This window comes from Hemitrygon akajei, chromosome 30, assembly GCF_048418815.1.
Source record: "Hemitrygon akajei chromosome 30, sHemAka1.3, whole genome shotgun sequence".
In the NCBI taxonomy this organism is placed as follows: Eukaryota; Metazoa; Chordata; class Chondrichthyes; order Myliobatiformes; family Dasyatidae; genus Hemitrygon; species Hemitrygon akajei.
This window is the reverse complement of record NC_133153.1, coordinates 1,837,215-1,856,569: the sequence shown is the minus strand read 5'-3', so window position 1 is coordinate 1,856,569 and position 19,355 is coordinate 1,837,215. Positions and strand designations below refer to the sequence as shown.

Genomic DNA, 19,355 nt, shown 5'->3' with positions numbered 1-19,355 from the left:
TCCAGGCCTATTTGATTTTCCAGTTTTGATTGCATATATGTCAAGAGGATCGGAGTTGACGACACTGATGATTTTGTATTTTTGTGAGATATTATAAACAGCCCCTTTTTTTCTCTTTTTTATTTTTTCTTTTTCTCTTTTTTTGGTTTTTTTTCTCTTCTATTATTAGATTTTTAGATTAGTTTTTTGCATAATGATTTTTTTTCTTTTTTTCTTTTTCTTTTATATTATGGTACACTTAGGTTTGCCTTGTCTATTTGTATATTGTATCGTTTACGATGTGGGAATACTCATTTATACTGTAATCATTGTTCTTGTAATCTTTTATAGTTAGTTGAAATATGTATGTGTGTAATCTCTATGTATCAATTTTATTTTGTTGTTATTAATAATGATAATAAAAAGATGGAAAAAGTAGAAGTACAGTAGAAGCTAGATGAAAACCACAGTTGACAACTGTTTTCCTGTGAATGCTTTGGAAGGAATAAATGTTCTGATAACACACTGAACCATTGGTAAAAGTTAGATATTTAATGTACATTTAATTTGTGAAAGTTAGATGTTTCAGGCACTATGTGAGTGTATGTGTGTGCATGTATGTGTGCGTGCACGGAAGAGAAAGATTTTACTGTTTAAAATTATGAATAATACTTTATTTATCTTTTCTATAAGAAAGAGAATTGTAAACGACTTCAGGAACAAGTAAAGCAGTTGCAACGAGAGCAAGAAGAAGCCAAAGTGGAGAAAGCAGACATAATTAATGGTCTGACAAAAAGTCTAGAGATGAGCCAGCAACAGTGCAGGGATTTACTACAAACAGGTTGGAAGAGAGAAAATTCTCATTCATTGTTCAAATCTGTTGTAGATACTGTTTTGGAAATAATTTGTTTAAATATACAATTAGGAAATGCAGAAGAGATTTACTGGGATGTTTCCTGAAATGGATAGCTGTATTAATAAAGAAGGAATTAGATAGGATGGTTTTATTCACATTGGAATATAGGAGGTTTAAGGGTGACCTAAAGATTTTAAAAATTATGAGGGACATCGATAGGATATATAATCAGAGTCTTTTTCCAGGAGCAGGGGGTCTAAAGATAGAGGGGATGGGGTTGAAGTTGTGAAAAGAGAAATTTAAAGGATGTCGGAGAGGATAAGTTTTAGAGGGTGAGATTATCTGGAATGAGGATATTTTAATATTGAACATTTAAAAGGCATTCGCACAAGTACTTGGTAGTCTGAAGAAGATGGCGCAGTGACCAGTGTGATCAAAGGCAACATCCTTCAACCAGTTCACAAAACTACTTCTTTTACTTTTACTTCTATCAAATATGATTCTGCTGCTAACTTGTGTGCAATTGGAACCTGTGAATTATATTTTGGTGGTGTATTTTCTGGCCGATTGAACGATCTGGTGCTTTGCTATCACTGAGGGAATTTGGTAATGTTTCGTGTTGAGTGTGTGGCCTCTCTCTCACTTGCAATTTCTGCTCCTGGAGGAAGGTGCCTGTGTTTGACTGGTCTCATTCTCTTGCTCAATGCTGAGGGAGCAAGATTTAATCGACAGGGTTTGTGGATTGGGCTCTGCAGTTCATGTTACATGTGTTTCTAGCTACACCTTTTTTATTGCTGTTTGTGTAATTTTGATTGGGGTGGTCTGGCTCTATGGCCTGCAATCAATGAACAAAACAGTGTTAAATTTAACCGAACTGAACTAAATTGAACATTTCCTAGATTGTTTCAATGGTTTTGTTTTGGTGTTTTATATTCTATGTTTTCTGCTCTTTTTTGTCATTTGCATGATTTGTTTTTCAATGGGTTCCATGCTGTTTCTTTGTGGCTGTCTGGGAAGAGGAATCTCAGTGTTGTATACTGCAAACATAGTAAAGTCTAAATAACTTTGATAATAAATATACTTTGAATGTTTCAGTGTGTGTGAGGAGTCAACCATAAAATCATAATACATAGGAGTAGAATACGGCCATTTGGCCCATTGAGTCTGCTCCATCATTTGATCATAGCTGATTTAATTCCCTTCTCAGCCCCATTCTTCTGTCTTTTTCCCCAAAACATTTGACATCCATATCAATAAAGCCCCACTCAATATTTACTTCACGACCGACTGTGGTAGTAAATTCCACAGATTCACCACCTTTGGGTAAAGAAATTCTTTCTCATCACTGTTCTGAAGGGGCATCTTCTATTCTGAGGCTGCACCCTCTGCTCTCAGACTCTCCCAATGTTGGAATCATCCTCTCCATGTCCACCTTATCTCAGCCTTTCTATGATATTCCCTCTCATTCTTCTAAACTCCAGTGAATACAGGCCCAGAGCCATCAAATGCTCTTCATATGTTAATCGTTTCATTCCTGTGATCATTCTCGTAAACCTCTTCTGAACCCTCTCAGATGTCAGCACTTCCTTTCATTGATATGGGGCCTAAAATTGCTCCAAATGTGGTCTGACCAATGCTTTATAACGCCTCAGTTTAAACTAATAACACACAAACAATTGTACTATTTCTCATCAATGTTAAATACACCATTTAAACAATCACAGTCTAAGTTCACAAAAGTATGTGAACTTCTGGGGTAATGGCTTCTACAAAAGCTGTTTGGAGTGAGGTGTTCCAATCAATGAAATGAAATTGGAGGTGTGGGTTGCAGAGGTGTCCTGCCCAATAAAGAGACACACAAAGTTCTGTCACTGACAGAGCCTGCTCTTCTCAAGAAAGATCTGTGTATGTGCACCATGCCTCGATCAAAACAACTTTCAGAGGACCTTAGAAAAAGAATCGTAGAGATGCATGAAGCTGTAAAAGGCTATGAAAGCATTTAGACCCAAGTGTTCATCAGTCTGCAGTAAAAAAACATCTACAAATGGTGGAAATTCAGTACTGTTGCTACCCTTCTTTGGAGTGGACGTCCTGCAAAGATCACAGCAAGAGCAAAGTGCGAAATGCAGAAGGAGGTGAAAAAGAACCCAAGGGTATATCAGCAAAAGACCTGCAGAAATATCTAGAACTTGCTAAAGCCTTTGTCATGTGTCCATTATAAGAAAAACTTTGAACAAGAACAGTGTTCATGGAAGGACGCCATAGAAGAAACCACTGCTCTCAAAAAAACGTTGTTGAATGTCTTAATTTTGCAAAAGACCACCTAGATGTTCCTCAGTGCTTCTGGGAAATGTTCTGAAGACAGATGAGACAAAAGTTGAATTTTTTGGCAGGAACACACACTGCTATGATTGGAGGGAATAGGGTACTGCACATTAGCACCAAAGCCTCATCACAACTGTGAAGCATGGTGGAAGAAAGGAGCATCATGGTTTGGGGCTGCTTTGCTGTTTCAGGCCTGGACAGCTTGCAGGAACAATAAATCCAATATTTCATTAAGACATTTTACAGGAGCATGTCAGGGTGGCAGTCCATCACCTGAAGCTGAGTAGAAGTTGGATGATGCAACAAGATAGTGATCCGAAACACAAGAGTCAGAATCAGGTTTATTATCACCAGCATGTGTTGTGAAATTTGTTAACTTAGCAGCAGCAGTTCAATGCAATACATAATATAGAAGAAAAAAAGTAAGAATAATAAGTAAGTCAATTACAGCAAATGTATATTGAATAGATTAAAATCATGCAAAAAAACAGAAATATATACTAAAAAAGTGAAGTAGTGTATATGGGATCAATGTCCATTTAGGAATCAGATGGCAGAGGGGAAAAAGCTGTTCCTGAATTGCTGAGTGTGTGGCTTCGGGCTTCTATACCTCCTACAGTGAGAAAAGAGCATGCCCCCTTGGGGCTGGAGGTCCTTAATAATGGCTTTTCTGAGACACCATTTTTTGAAGATTCCTGGGTACTTTGTAGGTTAATACCCAAGATGGAGCCAACTAAATTTACAACCCTCTGTAGCTTCTTTCGGCCCCTCCATACCAGACAGTGATGGTGCCTGTCAGAATGTTCTTCATGGTACATTTATAATAGTTTTTGAGTGTATTTGTTGACATGCCAAATCTATTCAAACTCCTAATGAAGTATAGTCACTGTCTTGCCTTCTTATAACTGCATCAATATGTTGGGACCAGATTAAATCCTCAGAGATCTTGACACCCAGGAACTTGAAACTGCTCACTCTCTCCACTTCTGATCCCTCTATGAGTTCCTTCGTCTTACCCTTTCTGAAGTCCACAATCAGCTCTTTCATTTACTAATGTTGAGTGCCAGGTTGTTGCTGCGGCACCATTCCACTAGTTGGCATATCTCTCTCCTGTACACCCTCTTGTCACCATCTGAGATTCTACCAACAATGGTTGTATCATCAGCAAATTTATAGATAGTATTTGAGCTATGCCTAGCCACACAGTCATGGGTGTAGAGAGAGTAGAGCAGTGGGCTAAGCACACACCCCTGAGATGCACCAGTGTTGATCGTCAGCGAGGAGGAGATGTTATCACCAATCCACACAGATTGTGTTCTTCCGGTTAAGAAGTCGAGGATCCAATTGCAGAGGGAGGTACAAAGGCCCAGGTTCTATAACTTCTCAATCAGGATTGTGGAATGGTGGTGTTGAATGCTGAGCTGTAGTTGATGAACAGCATCCTGACATAGGTGTTTATGTTGTCCAGGTGGTCTAAAGCCATGTGAAGAGCCGTTGACCTATTGTGGCGATAGACAAATTGCTGAGGCAGGAGTTCAGTCTAGTCATGACCAACCTCTGTAAATGACCAACACTGTAGATGTGAGTGCTACCGGGAGATAGTCATTAAGGTAGCTCACATTATTTTTCTTGGTGTAAATCAATAACAGAACGGTTTTAAAAAAATGGAAAGACTGCAGTTCCCAGTTGGTATTTTCTGCAGAGGTGACTATCATTAGTTGATTGTTGCAATTTCATACTTTCTACAGGTACGGTATGGCTTTGAAATATTGAAGCGTTCCAAAGCTCATATATAATACATATAATAACAGTTGCTGAGTTACAGAAATTACATTCTGTAGTAAATCAAGCAGATGTAAATCAAAATCTTGTGTAAAATATCCACCAACTTTTAACACATTTTTCAAATGAGTGATAGCGTAATGTGCATTTTTGTACAAAATTTCTAGGTCATTAACAATGTTATTTGTGTTTCAGGTTCAATACAGGAGATCAGTGAACTTCAGATCCAACTTCAGCAAGTTCAGTCTGCTAGGAATGTCAGTGACCAGATGAATAAAGCTTTACAGGTCTTGGTGTAATCACTGCTACTTAATATGGCAAATTATCCAAATCTCTATTTTTTTATTGCTAATACATCTTGACTTTCTGCATATTTGAAAAATATAATTCAAATAAAATTTAAGGAAATGAGGTGGAACAAACTGAAACAGCAGATCCCTAATACATGTAAACGTATATGGTGACAAAAGGCTGAAATGAATAATACAAGCGTAAATGTAACTAAAGGACTCCTTAAAAGCTGTTATACCTAAGAACTGAAGAAGCTTTAGAACTCTTATTTTAATATAAAAGGATGGTAGAGCCCCAATACACTTGTTTGCTCTATTTGTGACCAATGAATTTGAAGCATGAAATTGTTGTATTGTTTACATTGCTGCAGGTTATTTTTCTGAAACATATCAAATGTAGTTGATTATTTGCTTTATTTCAGACCTACATTCTTCTGTTCATCTCTGAATTGGTCTCATCATAAATCCTGTGTAAATTAATGTTAAGCAGACTTGTTTATTTTTAGGAAGAACTGACTGACTTGAAAGAACAAATTGCTCTGTATGAATCTGCCGCTAAGATCAATGCCATCATTAAAGAAGCACCTGAAGAATTAGAAGGTCCATTATCAGATTCATTCGTGGCCCTCTGCATTAAGAATGAGAACCTGAAAATACCCAGGCTACAAAGGTAGAAATTGAAATGGCTTTCATGATAGGACTTGCAAATTGCAGCATTTTATGGTGCATTTTTAAAATTTTCTTCTTTCACAACAAATTTGGAAAATCCTTTTAGGTTATCTTTTACAATTGCGTATTTGGATATGAATATTAGCATGTATGACAACGCTATTACAGCTCTAGGCATTAGAGTTCGATGCTGACACTGACCATACGAAGTTTGTATGTCCTTCCTTTGAGCATGTCTTTCCTTCAGGTGCAACAGTTTCCTCCCACATTCTAAAGACATACCAATGAGTAGGTTAATAAGTCATTGTGAATTGTCCTGTGATTAGACCATAAGACATGGGAGCGGAATTAGGCCATTTGGCCCATCGAGTCTGCTCCACCATTCAATCATGGCTGATCCTTTTTTCCCTCCTCAACCTCACTCCCCGGCCTTCTCCCTCTAACCAGTCAAGTCAAGAACCTGTCGATCTCTGCTTTAAATACAGTCAATGCCTTTGCCTCCACAGCTGTGGTGACAACTTCCACAAATTCACCACCTTCTGGCTAAAGAAATCTCTTTGCATTTTTATTTTAAATGGACACCCCTCTAGCCTGAGGCTGTGTCCTCTTGTCCTAGACCTGCTCACCATGGGAAGTGTCCTTTCCACATCTACGCTGTCTAGGTCTTTCAACATTTAAAAGGTTTCATTGAGATCGCCCCCCATTGTCCTTAATTCCAGCAAGTACAGGCACAGAGACATTAAACGTTCCACAAGTGGTAACGTTTCATCTCCAGAATCATTCATATGAACTTCCTTCGAACTCTTTCCAATACCAGCACATCTTTTCCTAGATGAGGAGCCCAAATTTGTTCACAATACTCAAGGTAAGGCTTCACCAGTGCCTTATAAAGCCTCAGCATCACATCTTTGCTCTTGTATTCTAGACCTCTTGAAATGAATGCTAACATTCCTCACCACCGACTCTACCTGCAAGTTAACCTTTAAGGTGTTCTGCACAAGGACTCCCAAGTCTCTTTGCATCTCAGAGTTTTGGATTTTCTCCCCATTTAAAAAATAGTCTGCACATTTATTTCTACTAGCAAAGTGCATGACTATGTATTTTCCAACATTGTATTTCATTTACCACTTTCTTGCCTATTCTCCTAATCTGCCTTGTCCTTCTGCAGTCTACCTGCCTCTCCACCTATCTTCGTATCACCTGCAAACTTGGTAACAAAGCCATCTATTCCATCATCTAAATCATTGAAGTACAGCATAAAAAGAAGCGGTCCCAACATTGACTCCCGCGGAACACCACTAGTCACTGGCAGCCTAGCAGACAAGGATCCTTTTATTCCCACTCGCTGCCTCCTATCAATCAGCCAATGCTGTACCCATGTTATTAAATTTCCTATAATACCATAGGCTCTTAACTTGGTAAGCAGCCTCATGTGTGGCACCTTGTCAAAGGCCTTTTGGAAGTCCAAATATACAACATCCACTAAATCCCCTTTATCTATCCTACTTGTAATCTCCTCAAAATATTTCAACAGGTTCGTCAGGCAACATTTTCGCTTAAGGAAACCATGCTGACTTTGTCCTATCTTGTCCTACATCACCAAGTATTCCATAACTTCTTCCTTAACAGTTGACTCCAACATCTTCCCAACCACTGAGGTCAGGCTAACTAGTCTATAATTCCCTTTCTGTTGCCTCCCTTTCTCTTAAAGAGTGGAGTGACATTTGCAGTTTTCCAATCCTCAGGCAACATGCCAGAGTCCAATCATTTTTGAAAGATCATTGCCAATTAGGCTAGGGTTAAATAGGTGGGTTGCTAGATGGTGTGGCTCTTTGGGCCACAAGGGCCTGTTCTGTGCTGTATCTCTAAATAAATAAATTTCAGTTAATACTTAATTTGATTCATTCATTGGTCAACATTTGAAGTTGTAGCATGTGATATAAAGTTAACTGTAATACTGTGAATAAAGAATCATATCTTTGTCTTATTTGCAATAAATGAAGAACAAGGACTGAATTTAGGGGTAGATATTGGGCAACTGAGATCCAGAGCAAATTGCAAATAGAAAAATTTTCAAAAATTTAAAATTTCAAAATTTTCTGGCATTCTTTACAAAAAAAGAAACCTTTTGGTGGCTGATGAGGCAATAATTTTTATGCACAGTTATATATAGTCCAACATGCTAGAGGCAATGCAAAAGAAATTATTCTTGGTAATATGTAGTTCATTAGGGTATTGTTAGCATTGACTAGTTTGATACAGATTGATACAGAAGAAATCTGTTTCTTTGTGTGCTGTATTGTTCAGAAATTTCATAAGGTACTTGGGAGTGATAGTATATTATCCTTTCTCTTTCCCTCTTTCTACCAGTTCAAATGTAATGTGCCAGGGAGATTCAGAAAAGACCTTGTGCAAGGATGAGGTAATACAAGAATTGAAGACTGAACTGGAAAGATCACTAAGTAACATCAAAGCAAAGCGCCATCAAGTGACTCAACTTCAGAATGAAACTAAAGAAAATCAAAAACAAATAGCTGAGCTAAAGAAAATGTTACAAAATGCTGAAAAATTGGCAAGAAGTCATGAGGTTGGTTGAATCTGTTTTAAACTGTGAATACTGAAAATTAGTACCCATATGTGTTTTTAATTGGTTGTTTGTGAACAGGTTTTTAAAGCTTTTTTTGACTTCCTGCTTGACCATACATTGCTACTGGCCCTCAAATGACAACAGCAAATATACCTTTACTTATTATGCAGTTAGGGAGCATATTCCTTGTGATTATTTGAATTGCTGATATTGCTAAATCCCTCAGCAATTTTGAGTAGCATACTTTCTTTCTATATTTCATTTTTCCTCTAAGTAATAGTGGTGATTATATGAGAAAAAAAATTGGCTTCAGTTCACTGACTGTTCAACTCTTCAGAGAAGAGGCTGTAAACGTAAAATAAAAACTGAAAGGCTATGGAAGAAAAACAATTAACATTTCAGTTTCTTTAGTCACCAGTACTGAAAGGCTGGATGTATTGTTTTGCTGATGTATTGTTTTTAGGAAAGATTGCAAGGACAAGCCAGGAATCTGAGGAAATCAAACCAAAATAGGATGCACAGTGACATTGGGAATATAGGCACCTAGGAATACAAGGACATTATTCGCCAAAAGTAGAATCACGAGTAGGCAGAGTGATGAAAAGGGCCTTTGGAATACTTTTAGGGCATGAGACTGCAAATGCTGCAGTCTAAAACAACACGTAAAATGCTGGAGAAACGTAGCAGGTCAGGCAGCATCTGTGGAGAGAATGGGCAATTAGCATTTTAGATTGAGACCCTTCATCTAGGCTGAAATGTGCCTCAGAATGTTTCCTATTTTTTGCATTAAAGACATCTTGGTTTCCAACTGAGCTCTGTCGATTGTAGAAAAGATGCATAAGGATGTTGCTGGGACTGGAAGCTTTAATTAGTAAGGGGAGTTTGAACAGGCTTTTGAGGCAATGGATGCTGAGGGGTCATCATTTATAAAATCATGAGATGCATTGATAATGAGTATCCAGGAGAGAAGAGTAAGGCTAAAGGGCACAGATTGGTGAGAAGAGAAATGTGTAAAGGGATCGTATCAGGCAAGTTTTTTCCAGACAGGAAGTGGTGAAAATATGGAATAAGCAGCCAGGGAAGTGATAGATGATGGTACAGTTACATCATTTTACAATATACTTGGATAGCTTTATGTATAGGAACGAGCTAGAGACATGTAGGCCAATGCAGGAAAATGGAACTAACTCAGGAAGGCACATTGGTTAGCATGGACGAGTTAAGCTGAGGGGCCTATTTCTGTTCTGAGAATTTGTTCTGATAGTTTTTTTAATAAAACATACACTGTAGTTCTCTTTTTTCTCATACATGCATTCACTCAGCTGGTTTCTGAAAGTTCCTTTGTAGATGTGACATTTCACTCAGTAAATAAGCATTTTCTCCCCCATGACATATTGTGTGCTCATCAAGATAACATAACTGAATTTTGACTGCATTCAGGTAAGGGCCATTTCTTTAGAAAAGGAGTTGGAAGCAATAGGATCTGCTCCTGAAAAGACTCTTCAAGATGAAATTGAGCAACTAACGTGTGAAACTCAGGATCTCCGCAAAGAAATTGAGGTGAAATTTGAATTTTTGCTGAAGGTGGAAATCTCTTGTGTATCCCAATGTGTGCACTTCTCAATTTGATGCATGTTTTAAATCAGTCTTTTCTCTTGTTCAGGGTAAACAACAAGAAATTGAAAAACTAACCAGTAGTGAAAAACAGTTTAAAGAAGCAAACCAAGAATTGTACAATGAAATGCGCCAAATGATCCAGGATTTTGAACAGGATAAGCAAGACGCTATTGACAGGTACAGGATGAAATACTTCACAATGAAGCTAACAGTGAAATAAATATTCTGCTGTAGCCCTGTGACTGTATTTCACAGTTCCAGTTGCTGCAAGTGATCTGTAACATAGAGGTATTTATAAGTGGCAGGAAAGGTGATGTTCGGTGCTGTCCATAAATTTCCTTGAAATCAGGGGTATTTGAAGTTGTTGAAAAATTAACAAAAAGAAATGTATTTTAATAATTTGACATAAATTTTAAAAAGTGAAATTAATCAGAAGTGCACACTGCTGCCAATGAAGTAGAATGTAAATATACTGTAAAATAAATAAGAAAAAGCTTTTCTAGATTTCTCCTTCGATTGAGATTGGGCAACAATGCTCAGCTGATGCACAAGCAGTTGCTGTTGTGAACCTCATAGGCCAGATACAAAGATAACCTGGCTCGTAGCTTAGAAAGTTATGGAATCGTAGAGATTATAAATGTTGATTTAGCAGAGTCTTGATGCAGGAGTCACATGCACATGTATCTGACTTCCAGTACATTCCTTTCTAACTGCAGGCTAGTGGTTGGTCTGTTCCATTTATTGGATCGATCAAGAATGGGATCCATAGGGACTTGGTAGTTTGGATTCAGAATTGGCTTGCATGGGAGGCTGTTATGCTGACTGGAGATGTGTGACTGGTATTTTGCAAGCATTTGTACTGGGACCTCTATTGTTTTGTGATAATGTATGTAATAACATAGATGAAAATATATTTAGTAAGTATGCAGATGACAGAGATTATTGAAGCTGTAGACAATAAAGAAAGTTGTCGAAGGATCAAGTGCTGCTTCACATAGAAGGACTGTTCTGGATCTTGAATGGAGGAAGAGATTAGTGGGCAAGTGTAGCACTTCTGCCACTTGCAGGGATAAGTACCAGGAGGTAGTGAAGAGTGATGAACGACTATAGGAATCACAAAGGAAATAATCCCTGTGGAAAGCAGAGAGGGGTGTGGGGAGGTATAGGTATGTATGGTGACAAGGTCCTAAAAACATAGAAAACCTACAGCACAATACAGGCCCTTTGGCCCACAAAGCCGTGCCAAACATGTCCTTACTTGAGAAACTACCTAGGGTTATCCATAACACTATTTTTGTAAGTGCCATATACCTATCCAGGAGTTTCCTAAAAGACCCTATCGTATCCGCCTCCACCACCGTCGCCAGCAGCCCATTCCACACACTTGCTACTCTCTGCGTAAGTTTTTTAAACCTGATATCTCCTCTGTACCTACTTCCAAGCTCCTTAAAACTGTGCTTTCTCGTGCTAGCCATTTCAGCCCTGGGAAAAAGCTTCTGACTATCCACACGATCAATGCCTTTCATCATCTTATACTCCTCTATCAGGTCACCTCTCATCCTCCGTCACTCCAAGGGAAAAAGGCCAAGTACACTCAACTTATTCTCATAAGGCACACTCCCCAATCCAAGCAACATCCTTGTAAATCTCCTTTGCACCCTTTCTGTGGTTTCTACATTCTTCCTATAGTGAGGTGACCAGAACTGAGCACAGTACTCCAAGTGGGGTCTGTGCAGGATCCTATATAGATGCAACATTACCTCTTGGCTCCTAAACTTCATTCCAAAGTTGATGAAGGCCAATGCACCATATGCCTTCTTAACCACAGAGTCAAACTGCACAGCAGCTTTGAGTGTCCTGTGGACTCGGACCACAAAATGCTTCTGATCCTCCACACTGCCAACAGTCTTACCATAATACTATATTCTGTCATCATGTTTGACCTGAACCACCTCACACTTACCTGGGTTGAACTCCATCTGCCACTTCAACCCAGCTTTGCATCCTATCAATGTCCTGCTGTAACCTCTGACTGCCCTCCACTTTATCCACAACACCTCCAACCTTTGTGTCATCAGCAAATTTACTAACTCATCCCTCCACTTCTTCATCCAGGTTATTTATAAAAGTCATGAAGAGTAGGGGTCCCAGAACAGATCCCTGAGGCACACCACTGGTCACCGACCTCCATGCAGAATATGACCCATCTACAACCACTCTTTGCCTTCTGTGGGCAAGTCAGTTCTGGATCCACAAAGCAAGGTCCCCTTGGATCCCATGACTCCTTACTTTCTCAATAAGCCTTGCATGGGGTACCTTGTCAAATGTCTTCCTGAAATCCATATCACTACATCTACTGCTCTACCATCATCAATGTGTTTAGTCACATCGTCAAAAAATTTAATCAGGCTTGTAAGGCTTGACCTGCCTTTGACAAAGCCATGTTGACTATTCTTAATCACATTATGCCTCTCCAAATGTTCATAAATCCTGCCTCTCGGGATCTTCTCCATCAACTTACCAACCACTGAGGTAAGACTCACTGGTCTATAATTTCCTGACCTATCTCTATTCCCTTTCTTGAATAATGGAACAACATTCGCAACCCTCCAATCCTCCGGAACCTCTCCCGTCCCCATTGATAATGCAAAGATCATCGTCAGAGGCTCAGCAATCTCCTCCCTCGCCTCACACAGTAGCCTGGGGTACATCTCCTCCGGTCCTGGTGACTTATCCAACTTGATGCTTTCCAAAAGCTCCTGCACATTCTCCTTCTTAATATCTACATGTTCAATCTTTTCAGTCCGCTGTAAGTCATCCCTACAACCGCCAACATCCTTTTCCGTAGTGAATACTGAAGCAAAGTACTCATTAAGTACCTCTGCTATCTCCTCCAGTTCCATACACACTTTTCCACTGTCACACTTGATCGGTCCTATTCTTTCACATCTTATCTTCTTGCTCTTCACATACTTGTAGAATGTCTTGGGGTTTTTCTTAATCCTGTCCACCAAGGCCTTCGCATGGCCCCTTCTGGCTCTCCTAATTTCTTTCTTGAGCTCCTTCCTGCTAGCCTTATAATCTTCTAGCTCTCTATCATTACCTAGCTTTTTGAACCTTTTGAAAGCTCTTCTCTTCTTCTTGACTAGATTTACAGCAGCCTTTGTACACCACTGTTCCTGTACCCTGTCTCATTGGTACGTACCTATGCAGAACTCACACAAATATCCCCTGAACATTTGCCACATTGCTTCCGTATATTTCCCTGAGAACATCTGTTCCCAATTTATGCTTCCAAGTTCCTGCCTGATAGCCTCATATTTCCCTTTACACCAATTGAACGTTGTCCTAACTTGTCTGTTCCTATCCCTCTCCAATGCTATTGTAAAGGAGACAGAATTGTGATCACTATCTCCAAAATGTTCTCTCACTGAGAGATCAGTCACCTGACCAGGTTCATTTCCCAATACCAGATTAAGTACAGTCTCTCCTGTTGTAGGCTTACCTACGTATTGTGTCAAAAACCTTCTTGAATACAGCTAACAAACTACACACCATCTAAACCAAGGGACATGCCAATCGATATTTGGGAAATTTAAATCTCTCACCACAGCAACCCTGTTATTATTACACCTTTCCAGAATCTCTCTCTCTATCTGCTCCTCGATGCCCCTGTTACTATTGGGTGGTCTATGAAAAACACCCAGTAGAGTTATTGACCCCTTCCTGTTCCTAACTTCCACGCACAGAGACTCCATAGACAATCCCTCCACGTCTTCCTCCTTTTCTATGGCCCTGACACTATCTCTGATCAACAGTCCCATGCCCCCACCTCTTTTGCCTCCCTCCTTGTCCTTTCTGAAACATCTAAAGTCTGGCATTCGAAGTAATTCTTCCTGCCCCTGAGCCATCCAAGTCTCTGTAATGGCCACAACATCATTGCTAAACACAATAACTGTGGCCACAAGATAATAGACAAACATAATCTGGCTAAACTAATAATATAGAGACAATTGTACTCTTTATGGCTTTATTAAACACATTGTTTAATAATTCATGTTCCAGACTGGAAAATGTATGTGAACCCTTGTATTTAATACCTAGTAGATTCTCTTTTAGTATCAATAACCTCCACCAAATGTTTCCTGTTGCTGCTGGTCAGACTTGCACGACGGTATGTTCAACGGAATTTTAGACCATTCCTCCATACAAATCTATTTCAGGTCATTAATATTTCTGGGATACCTCGCATGAAAAGCCCTCTTCAGGTCATGCCACAGCATCTCAATTGGGTTAAGGTCTGGACTCTGAGTTGGCCATTCCAAAACACAAATTTTCTTCGTTTTAAACCATTCTGTTCTTGATTTACTCTTGTGTTTCCTATCATTACCTTGTTGCATCATCCAACTTCTATTAAGCTTCAGGTGACAGACTGCTACTCTGATATTCTTCTATAAAATGTCTTGATACAATTTTGAATTGATTGTTCCCTCAACAATTGCAAGGTGTTCAGGCCCTGAGGCAACAAAGCAGCCCCAAACCATGATGCTCCTTCCACCATGCTTAACAGTTGTGAAAAAGTTTTGGTGTTCATGAGCAGTGCTCTTTACTCCAAATATAGTGGTGTGCATTTCTTCCAAAATGTTCATCCTTTGTCTGTCTATGGAACACTGTCCCAGAAGTGTTGTGGAACATTTGCGTAGTCTTTTGCAAACTTGAGTTGTTCGGCAATGTTTTTTTCCTTAGCAACACGCACAAAATGATGGTGGAACACAGCAGGCCAGGCAGCATCTATAGGAAGAAGCACTGTCGATATTTCAGGCCAAGACCCTTCGTCAGGACTAACTGAAAGAAAAAGTAGTAAGAGATTTGGAAGTAGCACGGGGAGGGAGAAATGCGAAATGATAGGAGAAGACCGGAGGGGGTGGGGTGAAGCTAAGATTTGGAAAGGTGATTGGCAAAAGGGATACAGAGCTGGAGAAGGAAAAGGATCATGGGATGGGAGGCCCAGGGAGAAAGAAAGGGGGAGGGGAGCACCAGAGGGAGATGGAGAACAGGCAGAGTGATGGGCAGTGAAAGAACAAAAAAGGAGGGGGAAAAGAAATAAATCAGGGATGGGGTAAGAAGGGGAGGAGCGGCATTAACGGAAGTTAGAGGAGTCAATGTTCATGCCATCAGGTTGGAGGCTACCCAGACAGTATATAAGGTGTTGTTCCTCCAACCTGACTGTGGCTTCATCTTGACAGTAGAGGAGGCCTTGGATATCCTCCTGCCCTTCCAAGGTCCGCCATCTTAGCATGTGCTTCGGTTAGGATTGACTTTGATGGCACAAAACCATTATGCTGTGCCAATAGCTTTTGGGACTAGCTAGTAAAGGAAGCCATTGAAATAAAACTAGAGGAAAATAATTTTAACAAAGATGAAGGTCTCACTCTTAGTAAAAACTGCAATGCAATTGTAAACAAGGTAGGAGAGCAGAAACCTGATTGGATAAGGACTAACCAATCAGGAGGGATGGAGTACAGGGGATAAATACCACTGGACAACCCACTCGGACATCATTCCTGATGTCATCGAAATGTTGTTTATAATCCAAGATTGGAAGCTCAAGAAGAGTTTATTGGTGCAGGAGAGGTTTCGAGGATGCCATGTCGATAAAAGGGTATGAGCTAATAAGGTGAGGTTGGACAAACTTGGTTTGTTTTCTCTGGAACTTTGGGAGCTGTGGGGATACATGATAGAAGATTGTAAAACTGTGAGAGGTTGTGTGTTTTTTACCCAGAGTAGAAATATCAAATTCACTGAAGCAGAAAGATGAAAAGTTTAAAAGAAATTTCCGAGCAAATTTTTTTATCGGTGCCTGGGATGGGGTGCCAGGATTTGGCGGTGGCAGCAGATATGAATGATAGTGCTATTTAAGGCTTTCAGATAGACATGTTGATGTGCAGGGTGTTGAAGCCATTTACCTATTTTCTGTCTGTAGGAGGCGCGTATCTATTTCCGGTCTCTATTGTGTTCGCAATGTTCTTATTACGGTAATCTGTCACTTGGGTTGCGGAGTGTAGAAGCAAGGTTACGTATTTATGTTCTGTCTTAGTTCAGTTTAGTGAAGAGGGAGTGAGTGACGGGGAATGGTATTTTCTGTGAATGCTAAATATGCTATTATACCACTTAGTATTGTTAATATCACTATTAAACTGTTAACTAGATTGTTCTATCGCTAATTTAGTTTTGTTAATTTCTTATTGCTACAAGGTTGTTTGTCTATGTTAGTTTTGTAATAAAGGATCAAACGTATCTTTTTTTGATTCTGAAATACATTATTTGGAAGTGTGTCCATACAGTGTGGATTCTCCTGGCTTAGTCTCTCTGCAGTTGTGTTTTGTTTTCAAATAACAGCTACACAAGGAATGGAGAGATATAGGTCATGACCTGAGATTTTACATAGTGTTCAGCACAGACACCAGGAGTGAAAGGGCCTGTCTGTGTGTTGTACTCTTGTACTGAAAGCTTTAGTTAATTTTAGTTAGAGCAAAATAAAAACTTCATTAAAATCTTTCTTTTTCTGATTCTTAACGTGACAAATGGCTGTAGATGTGAGCGTATTCATCAGCAACATCATGAGGATTCCAAATGTCGACTGAAGCAAGAGCTGATGGAACAGCATGAACTGGAGAAAGCTCAACTAACTCAGTTATATGAACAGCAGCTCACACGAGTTAAGTGAGTTTTAAGTTTACCTCCATGAAGTAATCTTGTGAATTGAATTTAGAATAGAAATTGTTAACTGAACATATTGGTTATGGTAAACAGGAGGAAATCTGCAGGTGCTGGAAATTCAAGCAACACACACAAAATGCTGGTGGAACACAGCAGGCCAGACAGCATCTATAGGAGAAACACTGTCGACGTTTCGGGCCGAGACACTTCATCAGGATTAACATTAGTCCTGATGAAGGGTCTTGTCCCAAAACGTCGACAGTGCTTCTCCTATAGTTGCTGCCTGGCTTGCTGTGTTCCACCAGCATTTTGTGTGTGTTGCTTGATTATGATAACACCATTTTCAGAATCTTTATCTACTTTAATGGAAAATTCAGTGTGATAAGCATATTTTGATGTATATTTACCTAGCAAACATCTTGCACCATCTAATAATTATAGATTCAGTTCTGACCTCCAGTAATGTCTGTGTGGAGTTACATGTTTCCCCGTGATTGTGTTGGTATTTTCCAAGTACCTCAGTGCTTCCCACAGTCATTGAGTCATACAGCATGGAAACAGGCCCTTTGGTCTATCCACCTGCACAGACCAAGATGCCCATCTTCTCTAACTCCAAGGATCATATAGTTTTCTTCCTTTCCTATCCATGTATGCACTCAGTGGCCACTTTATTATGTACCCAATAAAGTAGGCACCGAATGTATGTTTATGGTCTTCTGCTTCTGTAGCCTATCTACTTCAAGGTCTGAAGCGTTGTGCATTCAGAGATGCTTTTCAGCATACCACTTTTGGAACACATGGTTATTTGAGTTAATGTCGCCTTTCTATCAGTTTGAACCATTCTGTCCAATCTCTTCTATTCTCTCTCATTAAGAAGGCTTTTTTGTCCACAGAACTGCCACTCACTGGATGTTTTTTGTAAACTTTAGAGATTGTTGTTTGTGAAAATCCCAGGTGATTAGCAGCATCTGAGATACTCAATCCACTCTACCTGGCACCAACAATCAGTTAAAGTCATTTAAATCACATTTCTTCCCCATTCTAGTGTTTGGTCTGTACAAATGAACCTCTTGACCATATTTGTATGCTTTTATGCATTGAGTTACTGCCACATGATGGCTGATTAGATATTATATTAAGATTATTGTATTAGGTGTACCTAATAAAGTGGCCACTAAATATATGTGCAAATCTTTTTAAATACAATGATTTTTAAGAAGCGGCATCTACTACCACCTCAGAGCTTGTTCCATATACCAGCACCCTCTGTGTGTAGAATCCTGCCCTAAAATATCCTATAAATCTCCACCCTTCACCTTAAAACTATATTCTCTATTTTTAGACTCTGCTACCATTGGAGAAAAAATATCCCAGACTTTCTATATCTACATCCCTCATAATTTTATAACCTCACGAAATCACTCCTCAGCCTTCTATGCTGTATAAGAACAGTCACTACTCCATCTCTCTATTCTAAGCAAAATCCTGCTCAATCTCTTCTGCTTTCTTTCTATATCCTTTCCGTTGCGTGCTGACCAAAATTGCATACTATAAGTATCTTGGACAATTGTAACATGGTATCCCAACTCATGTACTTAATACCCCTTCCTATGAATTTAAGTAAGCTAAGTGCTTCGTTCACTACCGTAACCACCTTTGTGACCATTTTTAAGAAGCTGTGAAATGGCACTGCATTGTTGTTTCTAAGTTTTCTGCAATTTATTGAATACATCTCGCTGGTATTCAACAACACAAAGTGCAGTACCTCACACTTGTCTGGATTAAATTCTCTCTGCCACCACTCTGCCCAGCTTTCCAGTTCATCTCTGCAATCTGTATCTTCATTATCTGCAGCTTCAGCAACCTCATGTTGTTAGTAAACTTCCTTATCAAACAGTGAAGGTCCCAGCACCAATCCCTGTTGTACACTTCTAGCTACATTGTTCCAGTCAGGAAAACAACCTTCCACCACTTCCTATCACCAAGCCATTTTTGGATCTTGCTTGCTAAAACACCTACATTCCCTAACTTTCTGAGCCAACCTACCATTCAGACTTGCTAAATCCTTGTCAACTGCAGCTACTGCCTTGTCTTCATCAATTTTCTTAGTAATCTCCTCAAAAAAAAACTCAGACAGACTATGCCGAATCCCCCTAATTAGTCTCTACCTTTTCAAGTGATCATAAATTACTTGGGCGCCATGGTAACGTGGCAGTTAGCCCAATGCTATTACAGCGCAGGGCATTCCGGAGTTCGGAGATCAATTCTGGTGTCATTCTATAAGGAGTTTGTTCCTCCTGCAACCTCCTGTTTGTTGTACTAATATCTGGAGCTTTGATCTTTAACCTCTGCTTGTATGCAGATAAGTGATTAATTTACTGAAACGTGGTCTTGGTATGGAACAGTAGGCATTCCTTATCTTAATATAATGGTGGTCTATTCTGTTGGGACCTTTAGTGCCACAGGTTATATGATGATGGTAATTGGGCAGGTTTTTCTTATATAGCCCTCTATTTTACTAAGTTCCATG

At 39.5% G+C, this 19,355-nt stretch overlaps 1 protein-coding gene across 3 annotated transcripts in view; it reads left to right on the top strand.

The window, feature by feature from the left end:
* cep152 (centrosomal protein 152) overlaps positions 1 to 19,355 on the top strand; it is a 228,502-nt gene that overhangs the window by 105,132 nt on the left and 104,015 nt on the right. For 2 of the 3 annotated variants that reach the window (XM_073032843.1, XM_073032845.1), the window contains 7 exons: positions 673 to 820; positions 5,138 to 5,229; positions 5,739 to 5,902; positions 8,272 to 8,488; positions 9,929 to 10,048; positions 10,152 to 10,282; positions 16,700 to 16,828. In XM_073032843.1, the coding sequence (XP_072888944.1) occupies positions 673 to 820; positions 5,138 to 5,229; positions 5,739 to 5,902; positions 8,272 to 8,488; positions 9,929 to 10,048; positions 10,152 to 10,282; positions 16,700 to 16,828 (1,001 nt within the window). The remainder of the gene's footprint in view (positions 1 to 672; positions 821 to 5,137; positions 5,230 to 5,738; positions 5,903 to 8,271; positions 8,489 to 9,928; positions 10,049 to 10,151; positions 10,283 to 16,699; positions 16,829 to 19,355) is intronic. The other variant, XM_073032844.1, reaches the window with a different exon arrangement.